General features: G+C 36.7%; 3 protein-coding genes across 3 annotated transcripts; 2 read left to right on the top strand and 1 right to left on the bottom strand.

The window, feature by feature from the left end:
- The first annotated feature begins 181 nt into the window (after positions 1–181).
- Positions 182–15,221, top strand: LOC134750360 (astacin-like metalloendopeptidase). Its single transcript, XM_063685520.1, has 7 exons — positions 182–412; positions 1,212–1,406; positions 2,347–2,537; positions 13,597–13,735; positions 13,869–13,893; positions 14,198–14,306; positions 14,757–15,221. The coding sequence occupies exons 1-7, from the start codon at positions 343–345 to the stop codon at positions 15,219–15,221; spliced, it is 1,194 nt and encodes a 397-aa protein (XP_063541590.1). The 5' UTR covers positions 182–342.
- Positions 7,509–13,123, top strand: LOC134750174 (uncharacterized). Its single transcript, XM_063685298.1, has 2 exons — positions 7,509–12,111; positions 13,039–13,123. Exon 1 carries the CDS (start codon positions 7,761–7,763, stop codon positions 12,030–12,032), a length of 4,272 nt encoding a protein of 1,423 aa, XP_063541368.1. The 5' UTR covers positions 7,509–7,760; the 3' UTR covers positions 12,033–12,111; positions 13,039–13,123.
- Positions 15,222–17,456: 2,235 nt separating the features above from the next.
- LOC134750268 (ras-related protein Rab-35) lies at positions 17,457–25,524 on the bottom strand. The gene is made up of 4 exons (XM_063685426.1): positions 25,295–25,524; positions 24,908–25,207; positions 21,216–21,364; positions 17,457–20,436 (listed from the first exon to the last, which is right to left on the bottom strand). Exons 1-4 carry the CDS (start codon positions 25,344–25,346, stop codon positions 20,332–20,334), a joined length of 606 nt encoding a protein of 201 aa, XP_063541496.1. The 5' UTR covers positions 25,347–25,524; the 3' UTR covers positions 17,457–20,331.
- Between the last annotated feature and the right edge of the window lie 543 nt (positions 25,525–26,067).

Raw genomic sequence — 26,067 nt, 5'->3', positions numbered from 1 at the left:
TCTGACGCTCTCTCTGTATAAACATGGACATGTACCTACATTATTTTCGTTACTTATCCCGAGTGACCCATATCATTAACAATGACACAGCACTTTCCGTACCGTACATACACAGTATTTCAACATATAATAAGTGCGTACCCATATATTTCCAAGTCCTTTTGGTATTTTATGAGATGTTGTTAAATTCTGTATTAGAAAGGTCGGAATGGGTCGAATAAAAGTATGCAAAATAAACTTGCCTTGCGATTACGAAATTCAAACCGACATTCAATTTTATTTCGCAACAACATTGAGAAGTAGTGAAATCTACTTGAATCGAATAGGTCGTAAACTGTGACTATGTTGTGGAGAGTTTCTGTTTATATATTATTCTTATTTTACTACACTAGCAATGGTCAAATTGAGCTGGGTATGTTGTTTATTTAAAATTATTGGGGTTAGGTGGGCGATTAGGCGGTTTATCCTTACGCATGCATTATTATTTTATGATAATGCATGCGTACATCTTCTCATTACCTACTGAAGGATGCACATAAATACAGGGTGGAAAAAAATAATGGGCCCTGGAGGGAAAGTGCTTTAAAACCTTAAGTTAGCTCATTTTACTTAAAGAAAACATTATTTTATTTTGAAAAAGAAACAATTTTTATTTTTTTCTTCAATTTCGCTTGTCTAAAAATATTCTTGAGTAGGTAGATACTAAATATACATATATTCGATTTTATGGATATTTTGTATGACAGACGGGTGTAAGGCCTAATGTTTCTTGGGGAAATGTTATCATTAACATTAACTGTATCGAGGAAAAATTAGGCTCGAATAGATGACATTTGGCCTATACTCGTGTAGATGGCGCGTGGCGTCACCGTTTGATATTTAACAATTTTAACACATGTACCTATCAGTGAAAGAACTTGGGTCTAAGTCATATGGCGTTCTAAATATAATAAATAATAATAAGTAAAAATCATTTATCCATATATATCTACATATTTTGATATTTTTATACATTTTCATTTTTAGTTTTCCTGTGTCGATAGATGGCAGTAATTAAATTTACTGTAACTACAAAATTTACTAATACTACTTATGACAATAACCCTCTATCACTCTATTGTCTTTTGTATGGTATTGTGCTACAAGTATCCTAAATAGTATCCAAAGCCACGATTTCTTGTTAAATTTCTTTTGATATTTATTTATTTTAGTACCAATCGGGAATGCATCAGCAAATGCAAAAAAAATGTTAAGTGGGGATATAGAGGGTCCTATAAAAACCTTGAAAGCTAAAAGACCGGATGTCAGCAACCTTCTGCTGCCGTCACAATGGACGCTGGGGCCCGAGGGAACGCCTCGCTGGTCCAACGGAGGTATCAAAGTCTATATCGACAGCGATACTTATGGTAAGTAAATTTCTTGCTTCGGTTTTTAAACCGACGATCTTATAACTTTTGACAAAAAAATAACGACTTCACAAAACGGTGTATAATTCCTCGTCCCAGAGTTCATTACAATGTACACTAGCCCGTTTCAACTTTCAATCTAATGAGGGCTATCGTTTTTTTGCTCACCAGTTGGCGCCTCTGTTGATGGTGGTCCAAAAGACCTAAAGACTAAAGAACAGCTGTCAGTCACTGAAGTGACAAGTGACATTTGACATTTCGAACTATGGAAAAGACCACCATCTACACTAGCGCCCCTAGCGGCGAATTCATACGCGTTAGCCCTCATTAGAACCTTTCCAAATAAAGTAGCATTTCTTTTGTTTTAATAGCTTTCTCAAACAAACGAAATTCATCCCAATTTACTATACAACAAGGTTCAAATTACAAATAGGAATATGGTCTTAATCAAGTCTTTCAGATCAGGAAAGTTGCGGATGCAGATTTTTGACATCCGCGGATGCGGATATTTAAAGGCTCACATCCGCGAACGCGGATGTCAAGATTAGGTACATAAAAAACGTAAAATATTCCATTTCAGTAATTTTTATAAAAAAAAACAGTAGGTATTTGAACAAGAATGTAGAGTACGACCAAGATAAGTCTGCAACGATTTGGATATTAGCACAAGCAGTGGAAGTGTTATTTTAAACGTCACACTTCCATGAAATTAATTCTATTCAATTCAATTTATTTATTTAAGACAACACTGGCCCATAATGGCTAGTAACAATTAAGACGTATAAATAATTAAATACCACTTGCACTGCGTGTGCTATCAAAATTTTTGCACTTATCTTGGCCTAACTCTTTTACCTAGGTGCATTATATTCTGAAAGGGTAAATCACAGAACACATTACATTAATAAGGTATAAAATAAATATGTAATATTCGCAACAGGTGAAGGCATAGCGGGACGCGTGCTGGACACACTAAACAAATTTCAGGGTCATGATGGCCACCTCTGCCCCCAAATACAAAGGTTAAAAGAGAAGCCAACCGAGCCGGTTGGCAGCTGGTTGCACGTAACAAATCCGGACCGAGTGCGTCCCTGCGTCCACGACGCGGGAGTTGACTACAATGGAGAAATTGTAGGTTCTAGGGCCACCCCACACTAGCGTCTCGTGAGCGTCGGTGTCTAGTCAACTCTATGATGGCTGCTGCTCGACGCAACGTTGGCGTAACTGCGCAGCGACGCCATTTTTCACGCTGACTAGACGCCGCGCGATGCTCAAAAGACGGTAATGTGGGGTGGCCCGTAATCTAAAGTGGCATATACAGCCACGCGGTCACGCCCCGTGATTGTTGAGCCATTTAGGGTTCTCGCTAAATTGGACATTCCATAGCGTATAAGTTTTGACAACCAATTTAGCTAGTTCAACAATCACGGAGCGTGATCTTACCAACTAAAGAAAGTAACCAACCGTGACCGTCCATCAGTGGCCAAGGTCGGATTTGAACCGACGTCTTCAGCCTTCGTTTTAATTTAGGTACAGGTCATGGTAAGTTGCGGAAAGTTTCGTTAGTTAGAAAAGTATTCAGAAATTTTGGAAACAGAAAAATTCATTTACCATAGATACATAAATATAAACTCTCGGAAAATATTCCATGTGGAAATTTGGCCATTTTTGACACATTTCAACTCTATAAATTAATTGGGACGGGTGACACTCGACTCGACCAGGTGGTCTAGAGCAGGGGTCGGCAAACCGCGACTCGCGAGCACCATGCGGCTATTTGTGTCGCGACATATCGCGAATCACCTACTATAAAAAACCTTCCTTCCGTTTCACACTGTCTATGGTAAGACTTCCTTCTGTTATATTATCTATGATAAAGGACGCTTTTTCCTGTTGCGACTGGTGTACAACTACTTGCTGTTATGAAAAAGTATTTCTTTGAGTGTGTCAATAAATATATAGTAAAGTACAAGACGCTACACTGCAAATTGAGAGCTAAGTATAATTAGTAAAAAAGATAATAATATAAGTCACAAGGGAAATAAAACAAATATGATTCCCTATGAAAGATTTGACGTTGATATACAAGTACATTATAGTTTCAATAAAATCGAATGATAAAGCCATGTACTAGCATAAGACGCCTTGTCTGCGGGAAGGCTGTCATGATAATCTTGCTTATATCAAATAAAGGAGTCTGGTTGTGGACAGACTCAAGTCAATATTTTACTGATTTCCTCTGGGTCGGGCGCTGTTGCGGTCGGAGGAAAAGCATGCCGGCCATAAGAACGCTCGACCAGAGATGCTGTTGCTAGCGCTGTCGGGGTCGAAGACATAAAGATTCGGTCGGTCTTGACAGCGTTAGATCAGAGATGCCTTGCGAGGTTTTGTCGGGTAAGGGGCATAGAAGTCCGCCGACTATAAGAAAGTTAATTCAATGGTGGTAACCTGCTCTGAGGAGAGGTTAATGATAATAGTTTCTGTTAGGAGCTAGCGCTACTCCTCATGGCTGACGAGCTATGAACAGACGATGTGTGGAGTCCAGCACAATAAATGGGACATTGTAACAAACAAGTTACTGTGTATATTACAATAATCAAATACATGAATGGGTCACGCACTACTAAGGTGCCTGATTGAGTCATGTACATACATAAACTGTTAATACATGTGCTTTGGTATAATAATAAATTCTGAGACATCTATAAATATAAAATCGTGATGTACTTAGTGACTATTGAGGAGTCAATGTGTACCTTTTACAATACAGGCCCAGCTGTTCTACTAATATGGTCATCACAAAGTACAAAGAGGAGCGCACATGGAGATTGCAGCCGTGGAAGTAAAATTATCAGGTATGAGTCATGTCCTTTTGCTACTGAACTGACACATATCGGCATAATAATAGAAGTAAATAGATTCCTTATTAGTGATGTTAAGATAGTTGAGTTACATCAGATGAATCTAGGCAAGATATACATTTTGTGGCTATCGTACTTTCCCCAGCGATGGGCACAAATTGGTGTGAGGATGCAGGGATCTTGGCAGCACTTTGGGGAAGGTGTTGTCAGGATTGCTGGTTGTAAAATTAAACTCAAAAATATAGTTTGATCATACTAAATACCATAATTTACTTAAAACCGTGTTTGAACAAAGGTGTCAGGTTCGGAGTCAGGGAGACGTGATTCATACGGCTGTTTTTATATAAGCTGTTAACTATTATTAATTCTTGTCTGTGCAAATAATAAAAATAAATATTATAGAAATTTTTCATGATTTAATAGGATGGTGGCACCATCTGTTGGCGGTAAGTGGAATCACAGGTGTCAGATCGATACAGTTGTGATCTTTTAATGATATATAGTACTTGTATTTGAAAATCAACTTCATAAAAAACAATATAACTAAAATAAAATTTCTCTGTTATGATTTTAAGTGTTACTTATGACTAAATAAAGTTAATTAAATTAAAAGGAAGCGAAATGGTGAACGGAAATAGGTAAGGAAGAGAAGGTGATCAAATGAAGTCTTGGTCACTCCTATCTGTTATAAAATGTTCTCGAATGTGTTCATGTGATGAATAAATATATAACTTAATATTTTATACTACATGGTAATCGTTTAAAAGCTAATGATCATGTTCAAAACAATTGCAAAAGACACGGAACAAACGTAATGGTCTAAAGTCTCCTCCACACTCGGGAGCGTAGTCTGGAGAGGACTTACGACATTCACAATAAATCGCATACGATTTTGTTGAAATTGTGTCGTGCGTACAACCTTTACATAGAGAATGGACTCGTTCATTTGATCGATTGGTTCGATGGCGATTGATTATTTGTTACGGCTATAAGAAATCTGACATCTCATACTAGCATTTCGGTGAGAGTAAGACGTTCAAGGAAAGAGTGAGACGACGCTCACAGCGAGCTTTAGCTCCATCCATCCATCGTAATTATATATCTATTGTCGTAAGTCGTCATGTCGTCAAGTTCAAGGAACGGAAAATTAAAATATAAGCAAGCTTCTTTATTAGTAAACGGATTTAATTAATTCTTAAGGAAAATTATGGTGGAAGGCAAGAGTATCCAGAAATAAGTGAATAGCGGTTCTGGTAAGAGATTGTGAAATATATTCAATTGTACATGTGAGTAAAATTCACAAAGATTATTGTTGGAATAATGGCGGATGTTTATTTACGCTTTATAAGAGTTTCCAAGTTACTAACCTAGTAAGTGGGTTGTATTATACCCATTTACACTCTTTATGTATACTTCTAACATTAAAACAAGGAATTTATTTATTCATAATCCTAAAAGGAACTTATACGACAAACTGGACTTGTAGTCGATGGTTTACATAAATATTATGCCGGTATGGGTTTAACATTGAAATCATTAACCAATATCATGCAATTATGAATGAAATTGTACATTAGGGAATTTCTTTGTTGTTTCTTAGGAATCAGCAAGATTGGTCGTTGTATTTCTTAGCAACAGGAAAGCTAACTTTAAAAACGAGGAATTTCATCTTTACATAATTCCAGGTATGTGACGACTAATGTAAATGACTTAATAGTGATGAGTATGCATTTATAAAAAAAAAGAGAGAAGTAAATAATGCTTAAATAAGTACTTACAATACTTACATACATTTGATAGAAGAGTGATGTTGTAAAGTTCATTTTCTTTCTTTAACGTTTAAATACTGCTATACTTACATAGCACAGTTATGTTGCAGGTATGAGTATCATGAAATAGCATTGAAAGGCTAGTTAAATTTTAAACTTTATGCTATTGATAACAAACGCTTACTAATTCCTATACCTAGAGTAAATTTTGTCATGACTTACTATGAACAATGAACTCATGATAATACCTCATCAAAATTACTTACAATTATGATCAAAATTAAAATATAATGGTTCATTTATGAATGTTGTTAACGTTAACCATGAAACTGTTTTATGAGTACCCTTATTTAAATACTCACAATTCTTGTTAAGTAATAACAACATGTATTGGTAAAATTTTCAGAATAGTCTCTAAAATGGAAGAGATTTTACTTATAAGATTAACCAAATTTGCCAACAATGTTGAAAGGTTGACAAAAAATGCCCAAGCTCTGTGTGAGCAACGTCCATGGACCAGTGTCGAATTAGAAGAAAGTAATGTTGTTGCTTCAAAGTTACAATCCATTATTAATAGATTTAGCTCTGACTTATATCAGTATTTTAACATATCACAAGATCCTAATGCCGATGAAATATCCAATTTGACCACGTCCCAGTTAGAGGGAGAGGAGATCTTAGCAGAAATCAATGCACGCATTGCACAATTTAATAAAGAGAATAAAGGCGGTGAAATAAATATTCCAGCAAAGCGAAGCAAATTGCCCGAACTCAATTTACAAATTTTCAAAGGAGACGTATTGAGCTGGTTCCCATTTTGGGACCAATTTCAATCGACCATAGGTCGTCGTGACTTATGTAATGTGGACAAATTATTATATTTGAAAGCTTCCTTGGAAGGGGAGCCCAAAGTTATGATTGACGGTTTGGAAACAACCAATAATAGTTATCAAATTGCTGTCGACATTCTTAAGGAAAGATATGGTAAACAGGAGCAAATAGTAGACGCTCACTATGCAACACTTAACAAAATTAAGCCAGCGCTTAAATTCGAAGACTGCCGTAAGACTCTAGATGAGATTGAAAGACATCTCAGAGTGCTGCAATCCTTCGGAGAAGATATCAACCATAATCATTTAAGATTTTCAATAATGGAGAAATTTCCAGAAGACATTGTGTATGAAGTTAAATTAAAAGGAGCTACAGAATCCATTCAAGACTTGAGAAGTCAGCTTAAGGTAGTCATATCAGCAAGGGAAGAAGCAAAGGGTTATAAAGAAAAGGATAAAACAGAAGAAAATAAATATACCACAGAAGTTTTACATGTCAGAGACATGAAAAAGAAAAGGACTTTCAATAAACTCAAATTTCAACACAATAAGAACTTTAAGAAATTTAATAAGAACCAATCTAGTACGGTAGCATTTACTGGAAGTACAGGAACGTTTACCCCAAAGAAGAGACCCTATGAGACTAAAAAAGAAGACGATGAAACCCAATCAGATCTAAAGAAAAGAAAGTTACAATGTATCTTTTGTCAAAATAGTCATTATAATGACCAGTGTACTGAATATAAAACTGTTGAAGACAGAAAGAAACGATTAAAGGGTCACTGTTTCTGTTGTTTATGGAAAGGACATAAACAAGCTAATTGTCGAAAAGGAAATCTCATCTGTGTTCACTGTAAAACAAGAGGAAAACATAATAGAGCATTATGCCCCAAGATGTTCTCATCACATACTAACATTAAACCAGTTAACACATTACATGTACATGGAGAAGGTTCAACTGTTTTACAAACAGCAGTCATTGATGCTGTCGGAAGAAACAGAGTTATTAAAAAATGTCGTCTACTATTAGACTGTGGATCACAAAGAAGCTATGTAACAAAGAAAGTTGCCAAGGAATTAGAATTGGCTGTGGAAGAAGAGGATCATCTCTTCGTGTTTACCTTTGGATCAGACAAACCGAAAGAAATAAAAAGCGACCTAGTTAGGATATGTTTAAAAACAAAGGATGACAAATTAAAAATACTCTTTGCAAATGTTGTACCGGTGATTACACAAGGCGTTTCTTATCCAAGAAAAGAATTATTAAAACATGTTAACAGATATGATCAAAATATCGTCTTGGCCGATGACAATTCTTTGTCCGAACGGGTAGACATTTTAATTGGGAATGATTACTATTATTCACTTATGCGTACTGAGAAAATAGAACTCGAAGAAAACTTGTATCTTGTGGACTCTGTATTCGGATGGATCCTCTCTGGCAAACCGAATGAAGGAAAGAATGATGAGCTGACGGTTCTCACATATTTCCAAACTTCCTATGGAAATAAACTGAATAAGCCCGATCCACCTTTAGATATGGGTAGTGTTAAGAATTTATGGGAATTGGAATCTATTGGAATAACAGATTCGCCAAATTCTAATAGGGATGAAGAAGCTATAAAAACATTTAATGAAACGACAGTGGTCGAAGATAATAGGTATGTAGTAAGTTGGCCATGGAATGAATATCCTCCAGACTTACCTTCAAACTTCGGTTTAGCTTACGGTCGTTTGGTAAGTCTATTGAATAGAATGGATAAGGAAACATTAGTGGTTTACGAACAAACACTAAAGGATCAGGTAGATAAAGGTGTGATAGAAATTGTCCCTAACAATGTTGAAGTGGATCATCCAGTACATTTTCTGGCCCATCATGGAATTTCGGCACCCGGGAAAGCTCTTAGGATCGTATACGATGCTTCTGCAAAAGTAAAAGACAATAAAAGCTTAAATGAATGTCTATATAGAGGTCCAATAATGTTAGAAGATCTAACAGGACTTTTAATCAAATTTAGATGTCACAAGATTGGAATGACAGCAGATGTCGAAAAGGCATTTTTACAGGTGGGACTGCATGACAAAGATAGGGATGTTACTCGATTCCTGTGGATTAAGGACATATCTAAACCAGCCACAAAGGAAAATCTAATAATTTATAGGTTCACACGAGTACCTTTTGGCATAATTTCTTCACCGTACTTACTGAATGCGACGATACGACATCATTTAATGAATTCCGATTCAGAACACATGAGAAAATTAGCAAACGACATCTATGTTGACAATTTGCTTACCGGAGCAAATAACATTCAGGAAGCTACACAAATATACGAGGATTGTAAATCAACATTTAAGCAAATCTCAATGAACATTCGTGAATGGAATTCAAACTGCAAGGATCTGAAAAATATCATCACCGACTGTAATAAAGATGATACAGTAAAAACATTAGGATTAGACTGGAATCTGAATAAAGATACACTGCAGATGAAAGTAAAGCTCAAGAATAATGCATTTACCAAAAGAGGATTGTTGAAGACAATAGCGTCAATTTATGACCCATGCGGATTTGCAGCACCCATAGTCTTACCGGCAAAGCTGCTTTTACAATCTTTGTGGAAAGAAAATAAGAAATGGGATTCACCTGTGTCAAATGAAGTAACGGAAAAATGGGAAATTATCTTGAAAGATCTTGACACAGTGAAAGATATATGTCTACCAAGACTTATGTCGAACAACAAAGATTGTGAACTTCATTGTTTCACAGACGCTTCAGTCGTGGCATATTCAGCAGTGGTTTATTTATTACAAGAAAACAATTTAAAGTTTGTAATTGGAAAATCCAGACTAACTCCTATAAAAGATCAAGAAAACTTGAAAATAGCACGATTGGAATTACTAGGAGTTGTCATTGGAAATAGATTACTACAATATGTGGCGAAATATCTCCCAATAAAGGTAACTAAGCAAGTGCTATGGTGTGACAGTCAAATCGTATTAAGCTGGTACAAATCGAATAAGCTGTTAGTACCGTTTGTAGCACGAAGGATAGAAGAAATCAAACGTAATAAAGATTTGGATATGAGGTACATTCCATCTACATTAAATCCAGCGGATGTGGCAACGAGGCCTCTCAAGTCAAAAGAAGAATTAACCAAATGGCTAAACGGTCCAGCATTTTTGTTACAAGATCCAACTACGTGGCCAAGTTCACCCGTAGTAGAGAATACTCTTTTGACGCGGGAGGGTCTCTCGAATCATAACACACAAGCATCTGAAGAGAAGATTACAGAATTAGCAAGTGAAAAGGAAATAGTTACATCAAATAAAGAAGACATAATGACAGAAATATCAGATAAAGATCATCTTGCACAAACGAATATAAATAATAAAATAAAGTCAGAAGTACAAGAGATAATAAAAGTCCAAAAACAATACTTCCCGGAGGAAAGTGGTGGCAAAAGAACACACCTCACTAGAAACTTAGGACTATTTACCGACATAGATGGAGTACTTAGATCTGAAGGACGTTTGACACATTCAGACTTGTCATATGAAACAAAACATCCAATCTTATTACCTAAAAATTGTGAATTTACCAATAAGGTCATAAAAAGAATACATGAAGAAAATTATCATGTAGGAGTACCACATACATTAAGTAAAGTGAGACAACGGTTTTGGATTCCACAAGGTAGAGCACAAGTTCAGAAAATCATAAATAAATGTCCACAATGTGTAAAACACGGAGGAGGAGCTTACACTTTACCCAACACACCTGCTTTACCTCCAGAGAGAGTAAAATATGAGACACCTTTTACTTATGTTGGAATGGATTACTTCGGACCTATGGTAGTCAAATCAGATAAAAGTCAAGAAAAACGTTGGGTCTGTTTATTCACTTGTTTAGTGGTACGTGCCATTCACCTTGAGATAGTAAAAGATATGTCTACGGATGAATGTTCTTTGGCGTTTCGAAGATTTGTTGCAGCTAGAGGAACTCCTTCAATAATAGTGTCGGATAATGCACTTCAATTTAAACTACTGTCGGAAGTAGTGACTGGAATTAATTCATCATCAAAAGGAGTACAATGGAAATTTATTCCTCAATTAGCACCCTGGCATGGGGGAGTGTATGAACGCTTAGTAGCGATAGTGAAACATTGTCTTAAGCGAACCCTTGAAAAACATTTACTAGGAGACAATCAGCTGTTAACAATCATCAAAGAAGTACAGGCCATAGTAAATACTAGACCTTTGACTTATGTAGGAAATGATCAAGGACATATTTTAAAACCGGCGGATTTTCTGACACCTGGAAGGTGTATTAATATTGACAATTTAGAAGAAAGGATCTCATCTTCAAGTACCTCTACTAAGCAACAACTGTTAGAAGGTTGGAAGAGAGGTGAAATGATTATGAATGAATATAAAGACATGTTTATAAATCAATACCTACTGAGTTTAAGAGAACGATATAATCATTCACCAAAACAAGCTAGAGTAAAAGCAAAAATTGCGCCATGCATTGGTGACATTGTACAGATCAAAGGAGAAAGTAAAAACAGGGGAAATTGGAAAGTGGGTCGTATAACAGAGCTACTTAAAGGAATAGACGGATTATGTAGAGTAGCAAAAGTAAAAGTGGGTGAGGCAATATTCACAAGGTCTATTGCACATTTGTATCCCCTAGAAGCAGAAGAGTCTCTGTTATCTGAAGACCTCATGAAAGATCAATCGTGTATCAAACAATCGTTAAACTCACCATATGGTAGCAATAACCTAGATCAAGAATTGTCATTAAAAATAAGAGAACCTATGATTTCATCAGAGAATGAAATAGATAGAGCTATAATTAACGAAATGGATGTAACGAAGCATAAAGAAGTAATGGACGATACAGAGAGGCATGAGGACATAGATATGTTAAATGATGATGAAATAATGGATGGTTCAGATGAGATAAGCCACATGGACATCTCAGATGAAATGATAGAAAGTTCAACAGAAGTAAACGAAGTGATGGAAGACCATGAGCAAAAGGAAATACAGGAAGAGTCGATGACTGGAAAGGGAAACCATAAGAGGGCAGCGGCGGTTCAAGCAATGAAAAGAATAAAAGATTGGACGCGCCACTTAATGCTCACCTTAACTCAACATTAATTTTCCTCGACGGGTGTGTCGCGACATATCGCGAATCACCTACTATAAAAAACCTTCCTTCCGTTTCACACTGTCTATGGTAAGACTTCCTTCTGTTATATTATCTATGATAAAGGACGCTTTTTCCTGTTGCGACTGGTGTACAACTACTTGCTGTTATGAAAAAGTATTTCTTTGAGTGTGTCAATAAATATATAGTAAAGTACAAGACGCTACACTGCAAATTGAGAGCTAAGTATAATTAGTAAAAAAGATAATAATATAAGTCACAAGGGAAATAAAACAAATATGATTCCCTATGAAAGATTTGACGTTGATATACAAGTACATTATAGTTTCAATAAAATCGAATGATAAAGCCATGTACTAGCATAAGACGCCTTGTCTGCGGGAAGGCTGTCATGATAATCTTGCTTATATCAAATAAAGGAGTCTGGTTGTGGACAGACTCAAGTCAATATTTTACTGATTTCCTCTGGGTCGGGCGCTGTTGCGGTCGGAGGAAAAGCATGCCGGCCATAAGAACGCTCGACCAGAGATGCTGTTGCTAGCGCTGTCGGGGTCGAAGACATAAAGATTCGGTCGGTCTTGACAGCGTTAGATCAGAGATGCCTTGCGAGGTTTTGTCGGGTAAGGGGCATAGAAGTCCGCCGACTATAAGAAAGTTAATTCAATGGTGGTAACCTGCTCTGAGGAGAGGTTAATGATAATAGTTTCTGTTAGGAGCTAGCGCTACTCCTCATGGCTGACGAGCTATGAACAGACGATGTGTGGAGTCCAGCACAATAAATGGGACATTGTAACAAACAAGTTACTGTGTATATTACAATAATCAAATACATGAATGGGTCACGCACTACTAAGGTGCCTGATTGAGTCATGTACATACATAAACTGTTAATACATGTGCTTTGGTATAATAATAAATTCTGAGACATCTATAAATATAAAATCGTGATGTACTTAGTGACTATTGAGGAGTCAATGTGTACCTTTTACAATACAGGCCCAGCTGTTCTACTAATATGGTCATCACAAAGTACAAAGAGGAGCGCACATGGAGATTGCAGCCGTGGAAGTAAAATTATCAGGTATGAGTCATGTCCTTTTGCTACTGAACTGACACATATCGGCATAATAATAGAAGTAAATAGATTCCTTATTAGTGATGTTAAGATAGTTGAGTTACATCAGATGAATCTAGGCAAGATATACATTTTGTGGCTATCGTACTTTCCCCAGCGATGGGCACAATTTGAACTAATTTGAAGATACAATTGCGGCTCTTTAAGCCACACAAAAATAGAACACGAGTTCTTAAACCACCGAAAGCAACACTTGTGGCTCTTTGAGCTACATATTATTGCCGACTTTTGCTGAGCTTGGCTCTTTTTCTAAAAAGTTTGCCGACCCCTGGCCTAGAGGTTGTTATGACGTTTGCCGCGAAAGCTCGACTGAAGATGGCCATTCAGTAAAATCATAAAAATAACCTACTTAACCGGTCTTACACATAATTTATTAGTTCTATTACTTACATACTAAATCGGTGTTTTGTCGTATGTAGAAAATAGTGTTAGGATACGACTGCCTCAAGCCACGGGAGATTCTGCATACCATCCTGCACGGGCTAGGATTTCGGGATGAGGTGACACATCCACAGCGTGACCTCTTCGTCAGGGTCATGTGGGAGAACATACAGCCAGGTACTAACCAAACCATAGAGACTTGACATCCCTATTATACAGCGTGTATTTTTAAATACAACCGCAAATTGAAACAAGGCGTTAGTGCTGTAAAACATTTTACGAATATTCAAAAGGTTTATAAAATTTTCAGCCTTCAGATCGATGTTCCGAATCCAGTCAGTGGAGATGGAGACGAACGACGTTGGCTTGATGGAATACGACCCCCTAAGCGTGATGCATTTCCATGACCGAGCCTACAGTCTCAACGGGCACCCCACCATCATGCCTATGGTAAACATCTATTTTCAACATTCATAAGACAAGTATAAGGTCAGTCACCTATACAACCGACGCCGGCTTGATGGAGTACGATCCCCTGAGCGTGATGCACTTCCACGATCGAGCTTCAGTCTCAACAGGCACCCCACCTCATGCCTATGGTAAACATCTATTCTCAACCTTCCTGTACCTAAGTGTAAGGTTAGTGGAGACAAACGAAGAAGGCTTTATGGAGTGCGATCCCATGAGCGTGATGCACTTCCACGACCGCGCCTACAGCCTCAACGGGCACCTCACCATAATGCCTATGGTAAACATCTATTTTCTACCTTCCCGTACCCGTGCTTTGGCCTTTGGGGTGGGAACTACGAAAGCGAGGTAATTTTTAAATTGCCAAATGTCCTATTTAAACTAACACTTACGCTATTGCAAAGCCTTGGCAAGCGCTGCAATAGCGTAAGTGTTATTTGACTATTTATTTTACTGATAACTAAATTCTACCCAAAATGTATTAGTTTAGTTAGAACCTTTTCAAAGCAATATCTATAGGTAGGTGACAAATGGTGTAGGTATCAATAGTGACGTTGACTGAAATTAAAATACATCATTTCACATTATGCCCGAAATAAAGCACCAGAAAACTATTAGAAAAATGTAAACAGCAGTGATTCTTTGATACTATTTTATTAGAATGAGTAGGTAACTTGACCGCTGCCAAAAAAAACAAATAATAAGTACTTATAATTCAATTTTACTAAAGCTTCCAGGTTTAAAAGTAGAGCCTTCAGACGAACTGTCGCATCTAGACAAAATGAAAATAAAAAGGATGTTCAGCCACGAATGCAAGAAACGACTAGTCGACAACGTTATACACCGAACATGTGCCAGATTCGACGAACTTAAAGGGGAGGCCATACCAAATAATGGCAATGGATGTCCTTCTGTTAACGGTGGTGGGGGAGACCATATTGTAATACCCGGCAACGATGTTAAAATTGAAGGTGATAATGACCAAGGAGCGATCGGCAATGACGTTAGTGATGATCAAACAGGAGTGAACTTGGATGTTGGAGACGACAACGTTATAATACCCGGAAATGATGTAAAAGAGGCTGATAGTGGAGTCTCTGTAATACCCGGCAACGATGTTGAAATTGAAGGTGATGATGACCAAGGAGCGATCGGCAATGACGTTAGTGATGATCAAACAGGAGTGAACTTATGAGGCTATTGTCGTTGGATACGGACCGAACGAATCATAACGGCAGAGATACCTACAGTATTATTCAATTAAAAGTTTACACACTAGGATAGCTTGTTGTTATTCAATCTTATTGGAATTTCTTAATATATTTATCTACAGTCCACACGTATAACCATACATTTAGGCATTAAAACACTGTGATGTTTTTATGAAACTCTCTTTTAGCTCCTTTCATTATGTAGCAGTCACATAAACTACAATAACGATTTCGCGTTGCAAAAACTATTTTTATTATGGATGGCTTATTATATACGGAGCAAATTTGAATTGATTGAATTATGCGTTAAAAACTAAAATGAAAATTCGTGCTTCGAATTGACAACTAATGTACTAGATGGCGTTGTACGGCCACAGAATAACTAATAGTACTACCGTACAGAAAATTCATTCCTTCACAAAAGCCAGATTTAGGTATAAAATTATACCTACACTCGCCGCCTGCAAGCAAAATTAAAACTTATAACCGCGCACGAACCGTGAATCTTTGCGCGCGTCAATCGTTTTATGACCGAGCTGTGAGTGTCGGCACGGGGTTGTCACTTGACAAGTTTTTGTACCTATACCTACTGATTTATTATTTTTAAGATAAATATGTAGGAATTACAAACGTTGATTCTGTAAACATTTTTCGTATTCCTTTGAAAATATGTCGGTCAGTTCCAAATATTGTTTCTGGGCGACCAATATTCAATAAATTAAGGATGTTTATTTTAACTAACTATTACAAGTAAAGACTTCGGGAACTTACGATTTTCAATTTTGCGCGAGCGCCGCGGACACGACTATCGTGCGAGCCCAGCGGCAGCCCACTGCCATACACCTGCCCGGGCGGTGCGCCGGCCAAATATACCTAAACTGCGTAGTGACACCCCCCTGGTACGGCTTCGTATATTTGATACGTACAAATAAAACGCTTAGTTACTATGGGCAAAATATATTGTCTATTTACAGTTTAAAAACAAATAAAATGCTGATACGAACACTTCTTAAATGAACGTGAGTACTGAACTGGACACATAAGAAACCACTCAACGGAATGATAATTGTCAAAATAAGCAAACAAATTTCACTATTATCTATAGTTTAAAACAGTTTGGCATTTGTTTGAGGTACAGCTAATATAAATAGGTAAACTTTTTAGAGATACCGAACGGCAATACTGATGTGCCTTCAGAATCCCTAGGTCGCCATTCATTTATTACGTAAGACGATTTTTGCCTGTTTTTATCCCCGTCCCACCCCTATGTAAGAAAAAATAAGAAAAGGCTGTCCCCCTACCTCCTATATTGGCTATATTACGAAAGAATCTACAGGAAAAAATTAATACACGTTGGGTTTATTTTATTGTTTATTTAAAAAATAATAATTTTTGGAACGTTTATTTACTGGAGCCCGTTTAAGCTAGAGTTGGACCAAGATAAGTCTGCAACGATTTTGATAGCACACGCAGTGCGTTATTTATACGTCATAATTTCATAGAAGTATGACGGTTAAAATAACACTCGCACTGCGTGTCCTATCAAAATCGTTGCAGCTTATCTTAGGGCCAGTTGCACCAACCACATTTGACAGACTGATCAATGTCACTCAGCAGTAACCTATGAAACTTCCCATACAATAAAATAACGAATGTTTTAACGGTGACAGGCGGTTTGGTGCAACTGGCACTAAGTCTGTATGTTTGATAGAGTGTGGGTCAGTGTTATTTAAAAACATCATAATTCCACAGAAATTAAAAAAAAAAAATCTGTGATCTTACGTAAGAACTATGAAACCTCGTCGTTCGACCCCCTCCCCCCTAAATCGTCTTAGGTATTAAATGAATGGCAACTTAGTATCATATAATCCAATTGTGATTGAATGGTGAAAATAAGGCATTAGGGCGTGCGCGTCACGTGGGCGGGTGCAGTTCTTGGGCACCGTGCATGCGGGTGCGAGTGTAGGTAAAATCCGTCGCAACTCGCAAGCGCCCGCGCCAGTTAGCGTTGCTCATACTATTCTCGTTAACCCGGTCACCCGCTCCGTGCGACCGCGCCAGCTAGCGGACGCCCTCTTATATTCATTTTAGGAATTCATAGAAATGTATTTTAGTATTGCTTCAATATTTATTTTATATAGTTTTTTCGGTGAATGCATTCATCAACAAACCAAGTTCTTCATTTAAATGACAGGCTTAGGAATAAAATTCCCCATGTATGGTTAAATAATTGTTTATAAATTCACAAATGATAAAAATTATACCTATTATATTACAAAAATATCAATTCATGTTTTCCAATGGGTTCCAATTTAATAAATAAAAAATGGAATTTGCAATACTGCTTGACTAAAGATTTTTATAAAATTACCTACTCATTCACTTTGATCCCGACAGATAAGAAGTCTAGTCAGACCAAGCTACCTCTGAATTGCATTCGCAATGACAAAGTGTGGTGATGTCATCATGCCAAATGTCTATGAAACTATGTCGTTTGTAATGACACTCCCTCACTTCTTTATATTCAAGCCGGTGCAAAGTTAACTTAGACGGCCTCTAACCACTTGCTATTTGGATACATTTAAACCTAAAATAAGTCATTGAAATATATCAAAATAACAGATGTCGGAAATGACCTTTGTTATCTGTCAGGGACAAAGGATACAGTATACAGTACAGTATTATCTCGGATAGTATTACATACTTATATAATATCTTTTGATTCATGTCGATATTGACGATGAAATTTAGTTTTCTATTAAGTTACTGTATCCCACTTACTCTAATTAGTAGACAACCAACCTGTTGTTATGTTTTCATTATTACGATAAATATTTTCACAAAATTGCATTCAGTTGACAGAGCTCTGTGAGTATTCCAAATACTAATTAGTTATGAACAACTCAATTGTTGTCAACCAAACAAAATTTGGCATTAACAATATCTTTGCCAATATTTACAGTGATATGTAAATATTAAAATATATATGACTTAAGGACAAAGAAAAATAAAATATACTTTTAAAATGTGATCAGCAAATATGTGCGGTTTCAGCCATAAGTTAAAAAAGTTACTTTTTAAAAGTAAAAGCTGCAGCTTTCTTCAGATTTGTTTACATAGCCCATAAAATGAATTGGTCATTCAGAATATCGCACCCAGCGCATTACTTAAATAATTATAATAATACATTTCCAATTGTTTAATTTAGTTTAAAATTATCCTTATTCATTCCAATATGGCCCAATCACAGTTCACGGTTTTCTGTCAAACGTAAGCTTGCCTAGGAAATACGCACAGTTGCCGTTTCGTATTCAGATCAGTCATTGTGATTTTCCCGCATATCATATTTTGCTATATTTGTGCCTGATTATAACATCAAATACAGTCTCGGCTATATGCATAAAATGGCAATTGGTCATCGAATTATACTAGCCGTTCAATTATTATATTCTATATTCAGCAAAATTGTTTCAAGTTTTATCATTATAGGCCAAAATATACGTACAAATATCTTCTTAATAAACATACTGCATTGAAAAGTGACTGAGCCATGAAAAAATCATGTGATGAAACCAAACGCTGCCTGCCCTCAATATAGACCTTAGTAAAAATTAAATTAATGGTATACATTTATATATTCTATATGCAACATTTCCATATCATACACACTCCACCACATAAAGATATTGGGAGTACAAACACACCTAGCAATCATAATAGCCTAATGTAATTTTTGGAGTCAATATTTCCATATACATGCTCCATCCTATGTGTCAACCCAGCGTAATGAAAAATAACCACATATTGACAATGATATACAAACTTGTTGCATACTATCCATAGAATTTCAATCCATAGAATGGGACACGCTGACAACACCGATTGTCGTATGTGTGGCGAAGAGGAAGAGACAGTAGAAGATGCCCTCACCAGACAAAGAATGAAGGACTTGGGAACAGGCTATCTGGAACCAAAGGAATTCAAAACGCTACCCATGAGCTCCATCATCCGGCACATGGAGATGGTGGGAAAAGCTCTCGAGTAGCTGACGGATCTTTCTTAAGGGGTAACTGCACAAAAGATCCCTATGGGTCGAAATGTATGCGCAAGGGCCCCCGAAAACCATAAGATAAGATCTATAGAGTTTAATCCTGACAGATTTTAAAGGTGCTTTTCCACTGACAGGACAATTCAAATTTCATACTGTAGGCAATAAAACCACTATATTTCACAAGTCTACAATTTGGATGCACCAAGATTAAAAACCACAAAAAGTAGAATCTTGTCCATGGAATCATTCTAGGACTTAAGAGGTCTTTACGAGATTTGAATTCAGCGTTTCATGCATTTGGTGTCCTAGTAGTACAAATAATAATTTCAAATGTTAAATTACAATTGTTATATATGCATGTAAATATGTGGCAATGAAAAGTATCTAAAATGATTCTATTGTGCTGTCTGCAGGCCATAATTATCCCCATGAGAATGAAATAAACTTTTACAGTACATATGGTGCTACTTTCTCGCACTAGTGCGTAAAAGAGCACTTTTCGTGCATATGTCGAGAGTTTAAAGGGCCATATGTACTGTAAAACGTTGTACGATACACGTGCGAATAGGTAATTCGCAACTCGTGTCGATTTAAAACACTCCCTGCGGTCGTGTTTTAATTTATCGCCACTCATTTCGAATTTCCCCTTTTCCGCACTTGTATCGTAAATAACTATTAACTCAATTGCGACAAAATCTCAAATAGAGATCAACATTTTATAACATGCATTAAAAATGCATTACATATTAATAAATTACCCTTCATGATGTCAAAACTGCCCAATCAAGTCTGTTTACGAGAGAACACATAGTTAAACCCTTTTCAAAATATTGAAAAGAGGTTTTTTAACAAATCCATTATTCATGTTCCTAGCACCAGTGACTGGACAGTATGACAAAACTGTTTTCCATTTTTTCCAAATAGGAAAATATTCTCTGACATTAATGAAACACTCGTATTGTAGTCCGAGGTCCCGCTAGGGTTGTGCAACACACAGTATTTGAGCATAGTGTAAGTGTCCGGCACTGTGCCCTATTTCACCACTAGCAACATTTCTTCTTGTTTTTGCTGCGACTATTCTTCAGGTTGACTGTGTCGTTTGATGTGACGTTTTGTCTCTCCTTCATTTCGAGCTTTGATCTTAGTACCTGGAATTGATAATGCAATGTTGGTTAATCCATACCAAAGAGGATATAAGATAGAGCGGTACTGTCATAGTAAATTTTGTAACCACTGTAAATTCACTGCCATCTATCGACATACTTTAAAACTAAAAATGAAGATTTATAAAAATACGTTAAAATGTTTTTAAATATGGATAAATGATTTTTTTATTTGCATTTTTTATTTTTATATGATTTTGACCCATGTTCTTTCACTGATATGCGTTAAAATTATAAATAACAAACGAAACCGTCAACGCCCTCTATACGAGAGTAGGCCAAAGCTAGTGGCGCCATCCGATCGAGAATCAAATTTTCGTGATTTTCGAGGCACGTTTTTTCCTTAGACTGTATCCATCTATTACGGAGTTATATCTATCTTTGATCCATACTAATATTATAAATGAGAAAGTGTCTGTCTGTCTGTTACTTCTTCAGGCTTAAACCGCTTAACCGATTTATTTGAAATTTGGTATGGAGATAGTTTGAGTCCCGGGGAAGGACATAGGGTAGTTTTTATCCCAGAAATCACTCTTTAAGGGGGTGAAAGTTTGTATGGGGAATCGATAAAAAGCAGATTGAATAAAAAATACTTAAGGGTAAAATCCAATCTAAAGGATGCGGTTGTGCGTATAACTGCGTCTCTGAGACTGGCCTACAAAGGTCCATGTGTACTCGGCATAAGGTGGTGTTAACACGGCAACCTAACTCTCAAAACTCTTTTTTCTTTCAATCTCAAATGTGTAGCGTCCAATATCACTTACCATTTTTGTGATAGTGAGAAACATCTCCTCCACATTGATATTCTCTTTTGCACTAGTCTCAAACAGAGGTATGTTCATTTGGCTCGCGAACCTCTGAGCGTCCTCCGTGACCACCACTTTCCGCGACGGACAATCATTCTTGTTTCCAACTGTAAAGGTAGAGTACATCTGTGGTAAAGCACCATGTCAAAACAGTTAACTGATCATTCATACACTTGACAAGACAATTCTCCAAGAGCAAGAATGTGTAGATTCAATGCAAAACAATAAGCTACTTTATTTTTTAATCTTCAGTATTTTCATTTAGCTAATATTTATTTGAAATATCTTCCAAGTGTGTATAGCTCCTTACACTCGCGTTCGCGGCCGAGTGTGGAGGGGGCTTTACAGTTTACAGTAATAAAATATTTATTAGAATGCTCCAATAGTTTTTAACACTCCTTATAAAGAATGAAAAATATAGTCTTGCAAACAACTTGTCAGTCAGTAAGAACTAAGAACCAGGAAAACTATACTCATCTCTGTCTATGTTTGAAATAAGACAGTCCTGGGACAAACTATGTATAAAAAGAAGTGAGCTATCATCAAATTGTTCTACTTATTTCAACCGAATTTGTAATGTTGCCAATTACATAAACACTGCTTACATAATAAGAAAAATAAATGCTGACCCGTTTACCATGGTCAGTTGGGTTTTGTTTTTGGTTAATGAAAGTAGTTCACTTTTAATTGTTTATTTATGGTAATCAACCTTATGAGATCTGTCTGCATATTTATAAGATATTGGTGTGTTGTAATAATTTATCAAAATGAATGGTATATCTGTCTGTCTATTACCCATCAAGCCTAAAGTACAGAACCCAATTGGATGTCATTTAGAGAAAAAAATCAAATCCACAAAAATCTGTCAATAGGATTGGAACGTCTTCTCAAAAAGAAAACTCATTCATTTTCACCTCAGCAGCTCGAACAAGCCTACTTTCGTCACTCCCTGGAGTGAGGAAAGTGCGACTTTCCTTACTCCTGGGAGTGAAATAAAGTAGCGTTTTAATTTAGTCTATTACAAATTGCTTTTTTTTTCTTCTCTGTATTATTCTGTGTAATTCGAAATACATTTTAACCTTTAATATGTTCCCACTACTACGAGGTGAAAAATTATGTGTGCAACACGAGAGCAAAGTTATTTTACATCTCATGTTTAAATAAACCATCGCAAGAAAAACCAACTTTCCTCTCTTAGAGTTTTCCTCTCTTGTTGCACAAATAACTATTAAATGACAACTTTTAGAGGACGGATCTTTTTTGCTAGACATCATCCAATTTTAACTTCTAAATAGGAAAAAATAATGGTACCATTAAATACTTCACATGAAAAAAAAAATGTATAGCAACAATATACATAAACCCAATATTTCAATTTCCTTCTCAATCAACAAACAAAATCTCAATTTCCTTGTTTTCCATGGCTTCTAAGCAATAGCAACGTTACATGGTGACATCACGACAAAGTGCGAGTGCCAGATTTTGACCATCATTTGTGACAATGGGTCCCATACAGACATTTGATCCTCAAAACAAACCTGATCGACTTATTTTATTATCAATTGGAATTTCAAACCAGTAATTAAGTTTTGCGGTCAGTTACTAAGATAAGAGCTTTTATTTATAGTTTTTAGGATGCAGATATGATAAGGCTCTATGAATGGCTCTACATGGCCGGGATTCTAATTAGCTACAAATTTGGTACTAAATCATTCTAGTAACTTCCTTATCTAGAGACCCAATAACAATTTTATTATCACAACTGGAAACTGGGATTGATACTTTCAGAGAGCAAATGAGTCATAATTAAAAAACCCAAATTGCTGATATGTTTGCATATGCTCCAGATAACATATCTGTTACCAGGAAGTGGCCATTTCTATTTAAACTGCATATTACTTAACAAGTTTGCGGCAACCCTGAGTTCAGGGCTCGGAACCGGTATTTTTTAAAAACCCCGAAATAGCCCAATATTTTGAAATTTTTTATGCTCATTACGTAGGACTGAATCATGTATTTAGGAAACAATTTTGCATTATTAAAACGTCCCATTAAAAATGAAATTATAAACAAAAGAACGAAAAAGAACGTAATAATACCGGTATTTTTGTATGGAGCAAATACCGGTTTCCGACCCCTGCCTGAGTTGATTAATTGTGCCGTTCTCGAGTAAAAGGTACCACATTGTCGCTTACCAAAAGGACGCTCTGACAGGTTATTTGTATAGAGATGCAAGCAAATTTCACCCTTATGGTAAGCAAAGAAGATGGCGGGACGACTTGGACGCATTCTACCCCAAATGGTGGGAAAATGGCGATGACAGGGTCGAGTGGAGAAAACGAGGGGAGGCCTTTGCCCAGCAGTGGGACACCAAAATAGGCTAATAAAAAAAAAAAAAAAATGGTAAGCGACAATGTGGTACCTTTTACTTGAGACTGACACAATTACCGCAGCAAGGGTTAAAGGTTAGGCATTTCTTAACTGTAGTAAATCCTAAACATCAAGTCTGACATAAAACATCTTATGTCTATGCATTATTAAACTATAATTTAGATATTGGGTTAATAAATAACAGATTCAAGGTAAATTAAAGTTTTGTAGTAGGTTAAAATTTAACCTACTACAAAACTAATAATATTAATAGTTAATAGGTTAGTTAGGTTTAATTATATTATTACTTTAAATAAGATGTTCCATACCAGATGCACAACAGATATATTAAAAATTGAGTGATTTTCTAAATATAAATTAGATAAGTATGTTCAACTCTCAATTCTCATCTACTCAAAGGTTAACTGGAAGAGATCCCTTAAAGGAATAAGTTCGCCTTTGTACTGCCTATTCTATGCCATATTTGTATTTTTGTGTACTGTACAATAAAGAGTTAATACATAATTAATTCCAAAAACAGGTAATAAATACAAAGCTTCTCACAATCAGCTGATAAAAAGTTGTATAGTTAAAATATAGTTTAGGTACTTCAGCAGTTAAAAAAACATGACTAGCTTAAAAAACCTTCAAAACAACATCCTTTACAAATGAACCACAAATACTTAAGTCAGGGAAAAAATCTGATTAGAAAATACCATTTGATATAACTTCAACTACACTATCCCAGACAAAGGTCAGACATGTATTTCCATATAAGATAAAACATTTATTGACCTATGACTATAGGTATATTGAACATGGTATCACCAGTGAGTCACCAGTAAACCAGTGCTACTGGCAAAGGGTAGCATAACTCATTGATGTATCATTTCTGGCACAACACTGATATGGTAATAAGGATAGGTCAGCATTTAAATCAGTTTTGACTTTGAAGTTTATCATTATTTCACTTTTTGTTTTAAATGGAAGCTTATTTGATATAAAAGTAGCTAAAAAATAGGTTTAATGCAAAGTGAAACTAATCTCATAAGAAGTAACATCAAAACTGTTTTGCAAGATATCAAACATCGTTTGACACTTATATCATAGTTAATCCAGGATTAATGGTTTAAATATTAGTCAGGGCCAAATTCCAATGACAAACAACTTGTTTAGGGGGCGGAACACATAAACAACACCTCATTTCAGGCCTCCTAGAGGTTAAGAGGTGAAGGTTTTATGAATTTAGGAAAAGAGAAGCCGCAGCCACATAAACTCACCTAAGACTTTGTTCACTACATCACAATTCTGTTCAATCTCATGCAGCCACCGTTTGACGTTCGCGAAGGACTCTCCGTTGGTGACATCGTACACGACGATGACTCCGTGAGTGCCTCGATAATACGTGCTGGTTATCGTTCTGAACCGCTCCTGCCCTGCTGTGTCCCATATCTGCAACTTCACTCGCTCTCCGTTCAGTTCTAGGGTTCTTATTTTGAAATCGACGCCTATCGTCGTAATGTAGCTACCCGAAAACGTGTTGTCGGCGAACCGCAGGAGCAGACAGCTCTTACCCACACCTGCAACATATCACCATTATTGCAATGAGCCATATTACCACAACATCACACGGAAAATCGGTTACTGACGAGGCCTCGCCCACTCACCACTGTCACCGATAATCAGCAGTTTAAAAAGATGATCAAACTCGCGCGCCATTGTTCGGGTGTAGTGCCGACAACTCTCTAAATGGTCATGTGTTCACTAATGACGTTAAAAAACGATTTAACACAACTTGAACTCTGAAAATATTAATAAAACGCATGCCGTAGGACGTTACGTTTGCGTCACTTTACAATACGTCCGCCATTATTATCTTTTTTAATTTCAGTGTCATTACCATTAGGGAAAATTATATGACATTACTGATTTATGGCAATACTTGCTTATAAGGCCTTTACACATAATCAATTTTTTATAAACGTAGCCATATTTGCCTATAGGGCCCTCCACACTCGTGCGCGAATCGCGGCGCGAAGCCGCGATCGCGAGTGTGGAGTCTAGTTCGCTAATCAGCGAAATCGACTCCACACTTGCGTTCGCGGCTTCGCGCCGCGTAGTCTGGAGCGAGCTTATTGTACTAAATAGGGCCCTCCCATGAAGCTGTACCATAACTCCACACTCGTGCGCGAATCGCGGCGCAAAGCCGCGAACGCGAGTGTGGAGTCGATTTCGCTGATTAGGGAACTAGACTCCAGTGATTCACGCATGAGTTTGGAGGGCCCTTATAATTATAATTGAGTTAGGGATTGAACACTATAGTTGGTCAAACCAAATTGGCAGTAAATAAGAACAAAAAAAACTATACTCATCCTTTTCTTTTGGCTGCTAGTACTAGTGTAAGACAAAGATAGTATGAGTCACTGTGTCTAAGTTTGAA

This window comes from Cydia strobilella, chromosome 19 (assembly GCF_947568885.1).
Source record: "Cydia strobilella chromosome 19, ilCydStro3.1, whole genome shotgun sequence".
NCBI classification, from domain to species: domain Eukaryota; kingdom Metazoa; phylum Arthropoda; class Insecta; order Lepidoptera; family Tortricidae; genus Cydia; species Cydia strobilella.
This window is presented reverse-complemented; position numbering and strand designations above follow the sequence as displayed.